Source organism: Rhinatrema bivittatum, chromosome 7 (assembly GCF_901001135.1).
Source record: "Rhinatrema bivittatum chromosome 7, aRhiBiv1.1, whole genome shotgun sequence".
Lineage (NCBI taxonomy): Eukaryota > Metazoa > Chordata > Amphibia > Gymnophiona > Rhinatrematidae > Rhinatrema > Rhinatrema bivittatum.
Genome location: NC_042621.1, coordinates 255,521,738 through 255,538,758, shown reverse-complemented (window position 1 = coordinate 255,538,758; position 17,021 = coordinate 255,521,738). Strand labels below are relative to the sequence as shown.

The following is a 17,021-nucleotide window of genomic DNA, read 5'->3' as shown; positions in this document are numbered from 1 at the left end:
TATTCCCTTGATAAAGGACTAGCATGTCCGAAACACGGCTCTGTGTCAGGAGACCTGAGGGACACATCTGAGCACAGCAAGGCTAATAGCCGGTACTTAATAAAGATTTTTAGAAAAGTGTGCTACAAAGAGTTGAAGAGATGACTGACCATCTTGAAACCCAGCAGTCGCATTGGAACAAACTCAGCAGTCGCATTGGAACAATTGGCTTGTTAAGTAACCCATAGTTGGACTTTTTAAATGCATATATAAAAAACCGCTAAAAAATAGTTTTGGTATATAATCACTATTTTTTTTTTTTTTTCAATTATATATTTATTGATTTTCCATATATTAGACATGTAATAAAACATACTTATTAAACTATATCATAGAATCATTTTCTTTACAGATCAATATTTCATTTATATTTATAGTCTAATTATGATATAATCAAACAGAAATATTTCAATCATTATCTGAAAACAGAGACATACTGAAAATAATTTGGGAGATATAAAAGAAACATTATCTAGAATTTAACATTGTATTCCTGCATTAAATCTATACTTCACCATTGGGTTGTACGGGAATTACTTCTAATCTCTTTTGTTCTACAAATGCTTTTAGATGTTCGGGGACAAAGAAAATGTATACATCTAACTGTTTCCTAATCACACATTTACACGGGTATCGCAGGGTAAAAGTGAAACCCATATAATCACTATTTAACAGTGACTTATGATTATATATAAGGCAGAGTCTTGAAGCGTCATGCTATATCGATGAAGCCTAGTATGATGGTCACTTATTATTAAGCAGTACATTGGTGTATCACTAGCGTCAGAGAATATTGGAACTAAGGATGGATGTTGGAATATATGAATAGTATATCTGAGTGGAGGCATTTCTGGGGGCAAAACTATGCATGTTTAGAAAGGTAAAATTATTCACAAGAAAAGCAGGGGCAAATTTATGTAGGTATCTTTTTCCTTTAGCAATTTTCACAGGTAAAGGATACGTGTGCTTTCCCTTTAAGAATTGGTGCAAAGTCCAAGGGGAAAAATACCCACACACATTTAAAAATTGCTTCTTTTATGCATATTACTTTGTCAACCAATGCACCAATTGTCCTTTGAATCTGAAGAGGGCAAGCTGCAAAGCATTTCTGCAATTCTTTATGCTCCAGCATAAAAATATATGTGCACAGATATATTGGACATATTGTGATACATGTGCAAACTTGTGCTAATTCATCTTGTTTGAAAGTGTGCTCCAGGATCCAAAATCTAGACCTATGGCTATTTCTCTAACAGTGAAAAGAGAAACAGGGACATCTGCTGGTTGAATGCAGTACATACAACTGACAGTAAAGGAACTCGAAAGCGGGCCTTCTCCGTCGCAGATCCAATCTTGTGGAACTCTCTCCCTGAACAAATCCGTCTAATCGCAAATACCAAAGAATTTAAGAAAGCGCTGAAAACCCACATTTATACTGGTGTTACAATATTCATTAATCACTAAAACCTATTCCTAGTAGGAAATTGTTCACTATACTAGTTCCAAACAGCCATATATGGATGAATTACAAAGTATTGTAAATGTGATGTATTTTTATGACTGCTTGGTTTGTCTTTTAACTATGAATGTTTTATTGTAAACCGCTCAGACGGACAGTCTATAAAAACTTTTAAATAAATAAATAAACAAACTGTGTGACATGAAGGGCCCAGCACAGACCAGGAGAATTTCATTTCTTCATCTCCATGCAGTGCTAATTATTCACAGCACAGTAGACATTTTCAGGACACACAACTACTAGACATACTCTTCCATTATTCTGCCATGCAAAGCTATTTTAAGGCACAATTTGTCAAATGGAAACTGTGCTGATCTATTTTAAATGTTGGCAATATTTTTTGGGGGTTTTTTTGTTTTTTTTTTTTACACATACACATACATCACTCTGCTGAGTTTCACCATCAGTAACATTATGCGGTCAGCCAGGAAACATTTCAAAAAATGTCTGGCCCTTGATCATTGGCTCAATAGCAAACAATGTTTGGTGCTGCTGTGGAGAAGGCCAGGATATGATTTCTGATCCCAGCTCCAGTACCTCAGACCAACAAGGCTTCAGAATACTATCGAAGTGGCATTCTCAGTTCCCAGGACAGAAGAAATACCTGCCACTGCTCAACAGTGTCACTTACTGACAAGCTAAGAGTAAGCTTGTACTGGGCTCCAGAGAGAATCAGGGTTTGTTTCTCCCCACCAGAGGTCTACTGCGGCCATGGCTGGCATAGTTAGGTTGGGGGGTGGAAGGAAAGGAAATAAAAATAGGTGAAGAGGTAGCCCAGTTAACCATGAATAAAGGCACATGCAACATAGCCCTGATAGAGCAAGATTTGGTTAAACTGGAAGTGTAAAGCAGCAGAAGAAATCTAATGAGGAAGAAATCAAATTTACAATAGGAATAGTACATATATAAGAACAGTACATATCAGCTCACCTGGTTTTGAGTCCTATTGCTTGGATATTTTCCTTGGTCTACCTTTTTTGGTCTAATATTTCATCTTAAGTTTACATTGTTTTTTAAACTAAAAGGTGTGTACCTATTAAGACAGCTGGGCCATTTTGCTTTTAAAAATCCCCTTTAAAAGTGTCCTGCAGTTAGTCATTTTACAGCAGTCAGAGGCAACTCTGGTTCTTGAGTGCCGCAAGCCAGTTAAGTTTTCATGAGATCCACAGGAAAATTGGTTCTTACCTGCTAATTTTCGTTCCTGTAATACCACAGATCAGTGGGTTATTCATCCCTTCCAGCAGATGGAATCAGAGAACAAAACTTTGAGGCACTGCTTCTTAACTGAGAGTGCCACCTGCAGGACCTCAGTATTGACCTGTACTCAAGCCAAGATACTTTAGAAACCTCTTCACACAGACATAGGGAACTAAAGGGTGGATATCCCTGAACTATAAACCTTGTTCATCAAGAACCAAATAAGACAAGGAAGTGAATCCCGTAACTGCCCTCTAAGAGAAAAATTATTTATTAAACAGAAAAATTTTGTACTAAGCAGCAAAACTTGGCAGAAAATCAGTCTTTCGGCATCAAACAGGAGGGCCTCTGGATTGATCTGTGGTTTTACAGGAATGAAAATTAGCAGGTAAGAACCAATTTTCCTTTCCTGAACATACCCAGATTAGTCTAGACCAGTGAGATAGCAGAGTTGCTTACCTGTAATAGGTGTTCTCACAGGACAGCAGGATGTTAGTCCTCACATATGGGTAACATCATCAGGATGGAGCCCAATCACGGAAAACTTTTGTCAAAGTTTCGAGAACTTTGACCTGCACTTACTGGGCATGCCCAGCATAGCACCGACCCTGCATCCAGCAGGGGTCCCCCTTCAGTCTCGTCTTATAGTAAAAAATACATGCGAAAAATAAAATAAGGAAACGTAAATGAACCTAACTCCGAGGGGTGGCGGGCGGGTTTCGTGAGGACTAACATCCTGCTGTCCTGTGAGAACACCTGTTACAGGTAAGCAACTCTGCTTTCTCACAGGACAAGCAGGATGGTAGTCCTCACATATGGGCGAGTACTGAGCTGAGGATGCCCGAGCAATGCACCAAATGTACCCAAAGACGTGCAACAGGCACAACAACTGGGGTGAAAATTTGGTTAAAAGGGCATCCTGAACCCTAATGGGTTAGTGGAAGGCTGTTGGTACATTAATTGGCAAATAAGTTGCGTAGGACAGACTGGCCGAAGATGGAATCTTGTCTGCCAGCCTTGTCTAAGCAATAATGGGCTACAAAGGTATAGAGAGAGCTCCAGGTAGCAGCTTTACAAATGTCAGTAAGTGGCACTGAGTGGAGATGCGTTACTGAGGTCGCCATGGTCCTGATAGAGTGTGCTTTGACACGGTCTTGGAGCGGAATGCCTGCCTGCTGATTGCAAAAGGAAATACAGTCCACTAACCAGGAGGAGAGGGTTTGCTTTCCCACAGGTTTACCCAATTTGATGGTATCAAAAGAGACAAACAATTGCGTGGACTTTCTGTGGGTGGCTGAATGGTCTAGGTAGAAGGCTAGAGCACGTTTACAGTCGAGAGTATGTAGAACCTGTTCTCCTGGGTTTCAATGGGACCAGGGAAAGAAGGTGGGTAATATAATGGATTGATTAATATGAAACTCTGATACTACCTTAGGCAAAAACTTAGGGTGAGTGTGGAGTACTACCCTGACATGCAGAAGTTTAGTGTAAGGCGGGTAGATGACTAATACCTGTATCTCACTAACTCTGAGCGGATGTGATTGCCAGAAGAAAAATCACCTTCCAGGTGAGATAGCGGAGATCACAGGATTGGAGAGGCTCAAATCGCGGTTTCATGAGCCAACCCAAAACCATGTTGAGGTCCCAAGAAGGGGCCGGAGGGCGCAATGGAGGTTTTAGGTGCAGCAAGCCCCTCAAAAAGTGTGTTACCAGGGGTTGTACCGATATGGAGACATCCCCATCACCTTTATAGAAGGTGGCCACCGCACTGATATGCACCCTGATAGAGGAAGTTTTCAGGCCTGACTCTGACAGGTGCCAGAGATAGTCAAGAAACTTCACTGTGGAACAAGTGAAGGGATCGATGGACATGGAAGTACACCATACCATAAACCTGTTCCATTTATAGCGATAAGACTTTCTTGTGGAAGGTTTTCGAGAAGCTACCAGGATACGGGAAACCGGCTCTGAAAGGTTAAGAGGTTGAAGAATTAACCTTTCAACATCCAGGCAGTCAGAGATAGGGCCTGGAGGTTGGGGTGACGTAGGCATCCGTCGTTTGGAGTGATCAGAAGCAGATCCTTCCCCAGAGGAATGTGCCGGCGAATTGATAGGTCCTGAAGTATTGGAAACCACACCTGGCGTGGCCAGTGAGGGGCTAACAGAATCATCAATCCCCTGTCCTTTCGCAATTTCACAAGAGTCTTCAAAATGAGTGGAAGTGGAGGGTATGCATAAAAGAGACCACTGGTCCACAAGAGGGAGAAAGCGTCTCTTGGCTGCAAGTGTTGGCTGCGAGTGAGAGAGCAGAAGTTTTCTACTTTGCGGTTGTGGATTGACGCAAAGAGATCTATATGAGGGTAACCCCAGCGTTGGAATATGGAGTCCGCTACTGTGGGGTTGAGGCACCACTCGTGTGGTTGAAAAGTGCGACTCAGCTTGTCTGCCACTCCCAGCAAGTAGATGGCCCTGAGGCACATCGAGTGGGAAAAGGCCTCCGCCCATATCTGTGCAGCTTCCTGACACAGGAGGTAGGAGCCCATTGCCCCTTGCTTGTTGATGTACCACATGGCCACCTGGTTGTCGGTTTGAATCAGGATGACCTTGTTGGTGAGGTAATCCTGAAAGACCCTGAGAGCATATCTGATTGCCCGAAGCTCTAGGAAATTTATCTGGTGTTTGGCTTCCTCTGGAGACCAGATGCCCTGAGTTTGCAGGTTTGCAACATGTACACCCCAGCTGAGGTTGGAGGCATCTGTTTTCAAGGTTATTTGAGGTTCTGCACCCTGAAATAGAAGGCCTTGAAGAAGATTGGATTGGTTTATCCACCAAGCCAGCGAAGAGCGGAGCTGGTTGGTGATGTGGACAATGATGGACATTGGCTGAGAAGACTGAATCCACTGTGATTTTAGAGTCCACTGCATTACTCTCATGGCAAGGCAGACCATTGAGTGACATGCACAGAGGAGGCCATATGACCCAGTAAGATCAGAAAGTGACGTGCAGTTGAGTGTGGTCGAGACTGCAATTGTTGGGCCAGAAAAGCGAGAGTGAGAGCCCGATCCCAGGGTAGGAAGGCTTTCGCTTTTAAAGTGTTCAAGTCGGCCCCTATGAATGATAGGGTTTGAGATGGAACTAGCCTGGATTTCGGATAGTTTATGAGGAACCCTAGGGAGATCAGGGTATGCAAAGTGAGACGTAGGGACGTCAGCGCAATTTGATGAGTGGGAGCCCTGATCAACCAATCGTCGAGATAGGGTAGATGTGGACACCTTGAGTCCTGAGATAGGCTGCTACCACAACAAGACACTTGGTGAAGATTCGTGGGGCAGATGCTAGGCCGAATGGCAACACTCGATACTGAAAGTGCTTTGGGCCTACTAGGAACCGCAGGAATCTACAATGTGACGGAGTGATTGAGATGTGCGTGTAAGCATCCTGGAGGTCTAGAGAGCAGAGCCAGTCTTCCCTTTGCAGAAGAGGAAACAGAGAACCCAAGGTCACCATCTTGAACTTCTCTCTTTGTAGGTATTTGTTTAAGGCGCGAAGGTCCAGTATTGGGCAAACGCCACCTGACGTTTTTGGGATTAGAAAATATCAGGAATAGAATCCATGGCCCTGCTGGGAGAGGGGTACTGTTTCTATTGCCCGGGACTCGAGGAGGATGGAAACTTCCTGATCAAGAAAGTGAGAATGGTCAGATGTTTCCCACATCAGCCGAGGTGGGGAATCCGGTGGAACTGTGAGGAAGTTGAGGTGGTAAGCTTGAATCACTACAACTAGTACCCACTGATCTGTCATGACCGTGTGCCACATGCTGGTGAAGTGGGACAAACAACCTCCTACTGGTACGGAAGGGAGAGGAGGCTGGGCACTGCACTCCAGGAAGGAGTCAAAATCCAGACGCTGGGCCCGGCTGAGGGGCTGGTTGTGTCTTTTGGGTCCAAGGTTGTCTGGATTGGCCTTTTTGGTAAGGCCTGGAGGGATGACCCCTGGAAGCCAGAGGGTAATATCTGTTTGGTTTATATGCAGGCCTCTTAGAGTCTCTTCTGAAAGACCTCTTGGAAGAAGGCGATCCTTGAGCTGCGCCACTGTTCCTTGAATCTTTTCTCTGAAAAGATTATCCCCAGCACAGGGTAAGTCAGCTAACCTATCCTGTACTTCCGATCTTAGGTCTGAAGACTTGAGCCAGGTCCATCTTCTTGCACTTATTCCTGCTGCAAAGACTCTAGAGGCAGTGTTGAAGATGTCATATGCAGCACGGACCTCATGCTTGCCAGCGTCAAGACCTTTTTGAGCAAGGGTATGGAGCTGGTCTTGAAACTTTTCTGGTAAAGATTCAGAAAAGTCTTGGATCTTCTTGAACAGGTCCCTATTGTACTGCGTCATGTACAATTGGTAGGAAGCAATATGAGAAATTAGTATTGAACCATGAAAAACATGTCTGCCCAATGCATCCAGAGACTTTTGTTCTTTTCCTGGAGGTATAGAAGAATGAGGTTTGGACCGTCTTGCTCTTTTCTGGGCTGACTCTACAACTACTGAGTGATGATCTAGCTGGGATCGTTGTAAACCAGGAGCAGACTGTACTAAGTAAGTAGCATCTGTCTTGCGATTGACAGGTGGTACAGAACCTGGATGTTCCCAATTTCTTTTCAATAGATCAATAAGGATCTCAAGTACTGGAATATATATGATTTCCTTAGGAGCATCAATGAACTGGAGTACTTCTAGCATCTTGTGCCTGGAGTCCCCCTTCTGTCTGAAGCTGAAATGGAATTGTTTCAGACATCTCCTTTATAAAATTAATGAAAGACAAGTCCTCTGGAGGAGAACGTCTTCTTTCATCAGGGGGAGAGGGCTGTGAAGGTAGATCATCAGTGTCCTGGGACGTGCTATCGGTCCAGGGATCATAAGGCTCGTCACCAGCTCCCATAGGATCATCAGATGGGAGAAACGGTGCTTAATCCTGAAGGTCCAGGACTAGGCACCGAAGGCATCGATGGAATCTGAGGTGTCACCGAAGGCATCGACGGAGGCACCGATGGAATCGGTGACATCGATGGACGCGGTGGCAGCACTCAGGAAGGCGGAATGGAGATCGGTGTTTCTTCTTCATCTGACGATAAGGGTATCAGTGTGGAAGGAATCGGGGCCACCGGTTCCTTCGGATCCACCGGTGGGAAGGCACCGATTAAAGCGTCCATTCTGGCCAATAGTGGTGCAAGAGCCTTAGGTATCGGGTCGGTGACCGGCTCAGGAACCAGCACCAGTATCGATGGAGGTTTGAACCCCTGGAGTGCTTTTTCCGATGGCCTCTTGGATCATCCGATCCAATTCCTCACGGAAACCTGGAGCGTGGAGCCCCAGTTCCGGAGTAGGAGGCAGCACTGGCATAGCCGGAGGGTCCACCGGTGACAGGGGAGTCACGGCTCCCAGCACCTGTCCAGGTGGGGAACGCCTTGGTGACCCAGACACAGAAGAGGATGGGGCCTTTTCTGGATGGGATTTCTTTGTTGGTGGCTCAGATGAAGTTGATGTCAAGGGCTTGCCTGTATCGGTGGCCTGAGCTTTTCGATGGCAGTGTCGATATTTTTCTCGGTGCTCTCCCCGGTCCTTTTCCCTCGGAGAGACAGAAGGAGTCGACAACTGCGGAGTCATCGAAGCCGGTCGGGAGGCAGCGATTTCACGGTGCTGGAGCGAAGTAGACGGCACTGGTTCAGACGACGTTGAGGTTATCGATGGAGTCGTGGTTTTAGACCGAAAGAGAAATTCCATCTTCTCCAGCCGAGCCTTGCGACCGTTTGGTGTCATTTGAGCACATTTGGTGCAAGTTAGGACATCATGGTCAGACCCCAAACACATCACGCAGATCGTATGAGGGTCAATGATGGACATTGTTCGAGTGCAGTCGGGGCACCGATGGAAACCAGACGCCAAGGTCTCGACAAAATTTAGCCACGGTGCGGTCAATGGCCAGTAGGCCACAAGGGAAAAACTCGACAGGAATCGACCGCAAGCAGGTAAAAAACTTACCGTTCGACCATGGAGTAATGTTATCGATAGAGGGACCCCTGTGGGGTAAAAATTTTGAAATTTTCTTGAAGTTCCATGAGGAAAATTCTCGTCAGGAATATCTGAAGAGCTCCTTAACCCGTGTGGCTACTGCTGCGCGGAAAAAAGAAGACTGAAGGGGGACCCCTGCTAGATGCAGGGTTGGTGCTATGCTGGGCATGCCCAGTAGGTGCCAGTCAAAATTCTAGAAACTTTGACAAAAGTTTTCTGTGATTAGGCTCCATCCTGATGATGTCACCCATATGTGAGGACTACCCCGAAGTCTTTCGGGGGCCTACCCTAAACCGGGTAGGCCCCCGAAAGACTTGCACGCAGGACACGCTCCAAAGGACGGCTCATCCTGCGCCTTGACATCCAGATGATAATGCCTGGTAAAGGTATGAATTGAGGACCACACTGCTGACCTACAAATCTCCTGTGGCGACAAGTTGATTAAAGTTGATTCTCAGCCCAGGAAGCAGCCTGCGCCCTAGTGGATTGCACCCGCAAACAGACAGGAATTTGTCGTCCCTTACAGATGTAAGCCGAACAAATGGCCTCCCTAAGCAAACGAGATATGGTAGCCTTAGATGTTTTGTCCCCTTTCTTCAGTCCACTGAAGAGGACAAACAGATGATCTGAGTAACAAAAAGCATTAGTAACCTACAAATACCGAAGTACCATCCGCCACACATCCAAAAGATATAATTCTCTATCCTGAGGAGAATCTTTCAACTACTCTGGAAAACCCAGAAGATCTACCGTCTGATTAACATGAAAGGCAGACACCACTTTAGGAACAAAGGAAGGCACTGTTCTCAATGAAATTCCATTCCTGGAAATCCACAAAAACGGATCTCTACACGACAGAGCCTGAAGTTCTGAAATCCTTCAAGCTGAACAAATAGCTACCAAAAAGACCGCTTTCAGAATAAAATCCTTCAGGGTAGCCCTTCTCAGGGGGTTCAAAGGGGGGTCCGCAAAGGACACAAAGTACCATATTTTTCGCTCCATAAGACGCACCTGACCACAAGACGCATCTAGGATTCAGAGCAGGAAAATTAAAAAAAAAATGGTGTGCTAAACCGGCTCTGTTCCTGGGCATCTGGCGTCTTATGGAGCAAAGTAGGGGAAGGCATAAAATATTTTTTTGTCCCCATTTCGTTTTCAGGTCTGGGGAAGGCCATTTCTGTCCACTTCCAGGATCAGAAAACTTTTATCATGCTCTTTGTTGGAAAAAAAAAACAAACCATCCCAACTCTTTAAATTTAATTAACTACAAACCCCCATCCTACTGTCCCCCCAAGACTTGCCAAAAGTCCCTGGTGGTCCAGCGGGGGTCCGGGAGTGATCTGCACTTGGGCTGTTGGCTGCCAGTATTCAAAATGGCGAGGATAACCTTTGCCCTTACTATGTCACAGGGGTTACCGGTGCCATTGGTCGGCCCCTGTCACACGGTAGGAGCACAAGATGGTGCCAGCCATTCGAGATGACGCTCCACCCAGGCAAATAATCTCTGGGCCTCCAACACTACTGCATGATTCTTCATGTAGCCCTGTCGATTAGGACCGCCCTTGTCTTGAGGTGATTGATGGACCAGAACTTCTCCTCCGGTTGCCACAGACCTTGCGCTGACCGGCCCAAGCACATCGCTCCCCAGCCGGAGAGGCTTGCATCCGTGGAGACCACCACCCAGTCCGGAGGCTCTAGATCCATCCCCTTCTCTAAATTGGGACGAGACAGCCACCAGGAGAGACTGGACCTGGACTCCCAAAGCAGAGGCAAGGGAAGATGAAACTCCTCCGAACAGGGACTCCACTTGGACAACAGCATATGTTGTAGTGGTCTCATGTGCGTGAACGCCCACAGGACCAAGTCCAACGTGGATGCCATGGACCCCAGGACCTGTAAATAATTCCACATTTTGGGTACCTCCAGACGAAGAAGACACTTGACCTGAGACTGCAACTTCAACACCCGGTCCACCGCCAGGAAAATCCTGCCTCGCTAAGTGTCAAAGTGGGCCCCTAAGTAAACCAGCAACTGAGTCGTCTCCAACTGACCCTTGTGCACATTGATAACCCAACCGAGAGACTGTAAGGTGGACATCACTCTCGGATGGACTTCTCGCATTTCTCCCTGGACTTCGCTTGAACCAACCAATCGACCAGATACGGGTGAACCAAAATTCCCTCCCGGCGAAGAGCCGCAGCCACCACCACCATCACCTTGGTGAATGTGCGGGGTGCCATCGCCAAGCCAAACAGGAGGGCTCTGAACTGAAAATGTTGACTCAACACTTAGAAGCGAAGGAACTTCTGATGTTTCTCTTGAATGGGGATGTGCAAATATGCTTCTATCAGGTTTAGGGAGGCAAGAAATTCTCCTTTGCGGACTGTTGCCATAATGTAACTGTTTTTTTTTTTTTGTTGTTGGTTTTTTTTTTTTAAACAAGGAACTTAAAGAAACTTTATTAAGCGGTTACTTCCCTGTCCAGAGGAAGAAGGCCAAGAGGGAGACTCAGAGGGTTGAGGGAACCTGGCTATCGGACCGTCTGGTGCGCTGCAGGCGAACTCAGTCAGGGGTATCCAACCGCCCTGGTGTCCCGGCTCTACCTGAGGGATGGCCCACGAAGATGCCTAGCACCTCAGAGAGCGTCCATGATCTGGAATCTAAAACTACTGTAAAACAAAAAATCTATTTCCTTTTTTTTTTTTTCTTGTTTTAAGTAACAGCCTGCAGGAGCAGCTCTACCATCTGCTGGAGTCAGAGAAATACTGAGGTCCTGCAGGTGGCACTCTCAGTTAAGAAGCAGTGCCTCAAAGTTTTGTTCTCTGACTCCATCGGCTAGAAGGGATGAATAACCCACTGGTCTGGACTGATCTGGGTATGTTCAGGAAAATGAATATTCATGAGATGTATTTGTATACACGGCCTTCATTACAAGCAAATGCATCTCCTGCAAATAAATTGTGGATAGCATAAGAACCTGATCAGCTTTGCCAACCCTTAGGCTACAGTATATGTGCATGAGTGGATACCTGTTTTAAAAAAAATCCCAGTCCAGGATCAAGATTTCATGCACTATCTATAATCCTGGGCAAAAGTGGCAAAGACTTTGATCCTATTGGGAATGCATTTTAAATGTTACCCACTCTGATTTTCTGGAATTGTATCACAGTCTAAAATGGAGTTCTAGTAATCCCTGCCCCTGCAAAAATTTCCATTTTATGGGCAGGATTTCTAACTGACCTTCTAAATTGTGATTTTTCAGCCCGACTCTTATACCTGCAGGCAGTTCTGATCAAGATAAGCATTGCAGTACATTAACTTACTTAGATTTCTGGTAGTTGGAATGCCTAAACTGGAAACACAAATCAGAATGAAAAAGTGTCTTTTTCACCCACAATTTCCTCATGCTTTTTTTTTTTTTTTTTTTTTTAACTTCCAGCTCACTCAGAACTAGGGCTGGGATCTGGCACCATGAGACTTCATTCGCAACAACCTGGGCATTTTTCCCCTATTTTATATCCTGCCCCTCTGGCTCCCAATATACCTAGTCTATTCATTGTAAAAATGGTCCTGGGGTAAGGGCCATGAACCAGAGCTCCCTCCAGAACCCTATAATCATGGATCCTGAATCTGGCCACTAGGTGTCACATTTGAACAATTACTATAACTCTCTCTGCCTCAGGAGCTATGATTGCTGCCTTCAGAGGATTCCCAGCCCCAGTCGACCTAGGGAGCAGAAGACTTGATTTGAACTGGGGAACTTCTGCCAAAGAGTGTCCTAATGATTTTGTTTTAGCTGAGTTATTTTACTTGCCCTGCTGATATAAGGGTACATTATATCACAATATCCCCTTACATGTAAATAATACAATACCCAGAGAATATTTTAAACCTATACCAAATTATGTACAAACTTTATTAATTCATGTAACAATCCTCGCTCTATCTAGACAATAAAATCTATCTATTCCACACATCCATTCTCATTCACACCATGCTAAAAACATTTAAAATGTGAATCTTGTAAACATTGTGACCCCAACATACATTTCACCAATCAATTTTATATCATTTTACAATAAACATGAATTCACATATATATAACAGTAATTTATTTCTTATGTTTCTTGATTGGTGAAATGTATGTTGGGGTCACAATGTTTACAAGATTCACATTTTAAATGTTTTTAGCATGGTGTGAATGAGAATAGATGTGTGGAATAGATAGATTTTATTGTCTAGATAGAGCGAGGATTGTTACATGAATTAATAAAGTTTGTACATAATTTGGTATAGGTTTAAAGTATTCTCTGGGTACTGCTGATATAAGAGGCAGATGTGAAGGGAGGAAGAAGAAGCATTCTTAACATCCCATTCAATTGTATGGGAAACATATAATTTGTAGACAAAAAAGGGACTCTCCCTCAGAGTAGGAAAGCTGGTTACTTTGTACCTGAGATGACTAACCAATGACTTCAAAGTTTAAAGTGATATCACCTCAATTTGTAAGTGAAACAAACAGAATGCAGGGCCCTGCTGCTCTCTGCCCCCCAGATCTTTTTCACTAAGGTTCTTTAATGCAGAATTAGCCCCACTGAATACTCCTACTTATAAATGCAGAAGCCTAAGGTTACCTCGTTGGAGGGACAGTCCTCCAGGCTCGTGGGTTGTGAAATCACTGATGCAAACAAAGAGCTTCTCTCCATGCTTCAGACTAGGAATCGTCAGCTGCTCTACAAAACTGCTTGGAAACTGCCCTGTAAAAGGAAGGAGGAAGTTACTTGCAGGGCATAATACCCAACTGGGTCTTCACTATGAGGTCAAACATTCAAAAGAACCAAAATATTCATTCTCCAGACCAGCGATGGGCCAACTCAAGTCCTCAAAGGCCAGAAAACAGGTCCACTATTCAGGATAAGCAGGTTTGCTAATTAACTTGGTTCTTTGACCACATTATATGAAAATATCACTCATGAAAACCAGACTTATCTGTGGTCCCCAAAGATCAGAGGTGATCATCCCTAATCTAGATTTTACTCAAACCCTAAACTGAAGCAAATATCCCTAATGTCCATGTATATCCTAGATCTGTGGTTCTGAAATCCAGGCCTAGGATCCAACAAGACAGGTTTTCAGGATATCCACAATGAAACGTATGCACTGCCTTGGTCTGAATATGTCCCGTGCATATTCATTGTAGATATCATGAAAATCCAACCTGTCAATGCCCAGGATTGGGTTTGAGAACCATTGGTTCCCAACCTTTTTTGTGTCATGACACACCTGGCATTGGGCTCACTTCATCATGGCACACCAGCACCTTCTCTATCCCCCATTTCCCTGGCATCATCATTCTCTCTTTTCTTTCTTCCCCTCCCCAACACCTGGCATCATCACCTTCTCTTCACTCATTCCCACTATCCCTCCCTGCATCATCATCTTTTCTCTTCCCCTACCCTCTCCCCCTATTTCTCACCCCTCAGATCATCACCATCTTTTCCCCTCTCTTCCCTCTCCCTTCACTCCACTGCAATCCTCACCTTCTCTCTACCATTCCTGGCAACATCACCTTCTCTTCCCTTTCTCTCTACCCTTTAAATTCATCACCTTCTCTTCTCTTCACTTCCCTCTCTTCTTAGGGGTGACATCATCGCCTTCTCTTCCCTTTCTCTTTACCACCTGACATCATCACCTTCTCTTCCTTTCTCTCTACCCCCTGACATCATCACCTTCTCTTCCCTTTTTCTCTACCCCTGACATCATCACCTTCTCTTCCCTTTTTCTCTACCGCTGACAGCATCACCTTCTCTTCCCTTTCTCTTTACCCCCTGACATCACCTTCTCTTCCCTTTTCTCTCTACCCTGTGAGATCATCTACTCTTCCCTTTCTCTCTATCTCGTGAGATCATTATCTTCTCTTCCCTTTCTCTCTACCCACTGACATCATCACCTTCTCTTCCCTTTTCTTTCCCCTCACCCCTGGTATTATCACCTCCCACCCCCCCACTCTCTTTCATCACCTCCTCCCCCTCCCTTCTCTCTCCCTACTCCCCCACTGCATCATCAGCACCTTCCCCTCCCTGCTCTCTCCCTCCACCCTCCTGGCATCATCACCTTCCTACTCTCTCCCTCCACTCCCTGATATCATTTATATCACTTTCTCTCTCTTACCCTCTCATTCCACCATTCCCTTCCATCACTTTTCCTTTCCTACTCTCACCCCTCCTTGGCATCAGCACTTTCTTTTTCCTTTCCTCTCTCCACCCCCCCTGCCCCATCACCCCAGCTTCCTAGCAAATTTAGCTGCCCCTTACAGCAGCAGTTACCTGGTGATACTTCTTTCTCCTCTGCCGGTTTCCCACTGTAATGGGAACTGCATGGGGCCAGGAGGACTTGTAAGCCTACCGGACCCAGTGCATTTTCAATTGTAGAGGACAGCCAGCAGAGGGGAAAGTGGAAGCAGCAAAGCACTGATCCCTGGTCAGCTGTTGCAGGGGACAAAGAAACTGAAGATTGCTATGGCATTCTAAAGTGCCACGGTACACTGGTTGGGAAACACTGTTCTAGGGGATAGATATTCCAACGCAACTTAGACAGGTAAGTACGACTTATCTGGCTAAGTGACAGCCGTTGAATATCTGGCTATGTTCAGCGGCCACCATTTAGCTGGATAAGTATTTATCCAGGTAAGTAGATAGCCAGATATCTTGGGGGCAGGCAATGGGCAGATCAAGGTGGGGCAACTTATCCAGTTATCATAACTGGATAAGTTCCTATATTCAGACTTATCTGGTTAAGTTAACCAAATAAGATAGACCCACTCAATAGCAGGTCTAACATTATCTGGATATAACTTATCCAATTAACTAGCACTTATCTGGTTATATTCAGCAGCATAGCCATTCTGCTGAATATCCATTCTAAGTTAATTGGATAATTAATATTTGGATAACTTAGATAACCGGATATCTTTGAATATTGGGCCCTAGATGATTTTGTTAAAAAATGGCATTCTGACCAAATCCATAAAATTTTGATCAGGAAGTAAGGGTGGCATGCTTAAAGAGAAACTAAAGCTGCTTCACTAAGTTAATCAACTGCTCTATTAATTATTACATAAGAACATGAGAAATGCCATGCTGGGTCAGACCAAGGTACATCAAGCCCAGAGTTCTGTCTCCAACAGAGGCCAAACCAAGTTACAAGTACCCACCAGATTCCATAAAGTAGATCTATTTCCTATTATTCACTCTCAGAGACAGTAATAGCTTTTTTAAGTTTATACAGCTCATAATATGTTATAGACTTTTCTGGCTGTTAGTTTCATGGAGTATCCCCTTGTTTTAGTATTATCAGAAAGGGTAAATAGCCATCCTATCTCTATCTCATGATTTTCTAAACTTCTGTCATGTCCACTTCTCCAAGCTGAAGAGCCCTAGCCTGTGTAGCCTCTCATCATTTGAGAGCCATTCCGTCCTCTTTTGTTGCGTCAGAGGCTGCTCGATGCCCTCACTCTGCCCTTTTTACCTCTGTGGCGACTCCCTCCGGGTCTGATGGACAGTTAGCTGCCGTGGCGTCTTCTGGCCGTCTCTCTCCGGCGTCCCCGGATCGGCACAACGCTGCGGATCTGCCATGTTTCCTGATGACATAGGGCACGCTCTGATTGATGAACCAGCAAGGGCGCAAACCTTGGGTGCGTCCAGTGAGATGAAATCATCCTCTTCCAATATAAAAGGTCTCAGTATTTGCTAACTAATCGAGTTAGCAAGGAAACGCATGGGATTCATTCCAAGCTACTCTGCCTCCTCGGACTTACCAGGGGTCCCCGCTCCTCAGGTGCCTCGCTCTCTTTCCTTTTTTTCAGATTACAGATAGGAACCGGTACTCGCTCCTCGATGGCCCATGTTCCTGAACAGTCTGAAGATTCTCTACTGCCTGGAAGCTATCGCAGATACAGACATTTGTGAGTTACCATCGCTCTCTCAGAGCTTTCCCTGGAACCAGGTACTCGCTCCTCAAGAGCCTAACCCTTTCCAGCTACTGAGCCTCCTTAAGACCTTATGTGAGTTTTGTCATCCAGTTCTGGCTATGAACACAGCCTACACTGTCTACTCACTATCTATAGTTTCTCTACAGCTCAGCAACCCTGGGATCGCTGTTCCAGTTCCTGAGGGACTTCAGCCCTGCTGGGCATATCAGC

At 45.0% G+C, this 17,021-nt stretch overlaps 1 protein-coding gene across 12 annotated transcripts in view; it reads right to left on the bottom strand.

The window, feature by feature from the left end:
- Nucleotides 1-17,021, bottom strand: part of DNMBP (dynamin binding protein) — a 244,578-nt gene that overhangs the window by 121,242 nt on the left and 106,315 nt on the right. For all 12 annotated transcript variants that reach the window (XM_029610066.1, XM_029610063.1, XM_029610067.1 and 9 more), the window contains one exon: nt 13,456-13,578. In XM_029610066.1, coding sequence (XP_029465926.1) covers nt 13,456-13,578 — 123 coding nt within the window. The remainder of the gene's footprint in view (nt 1-13,455; nt 13,579-17,021) is intronic.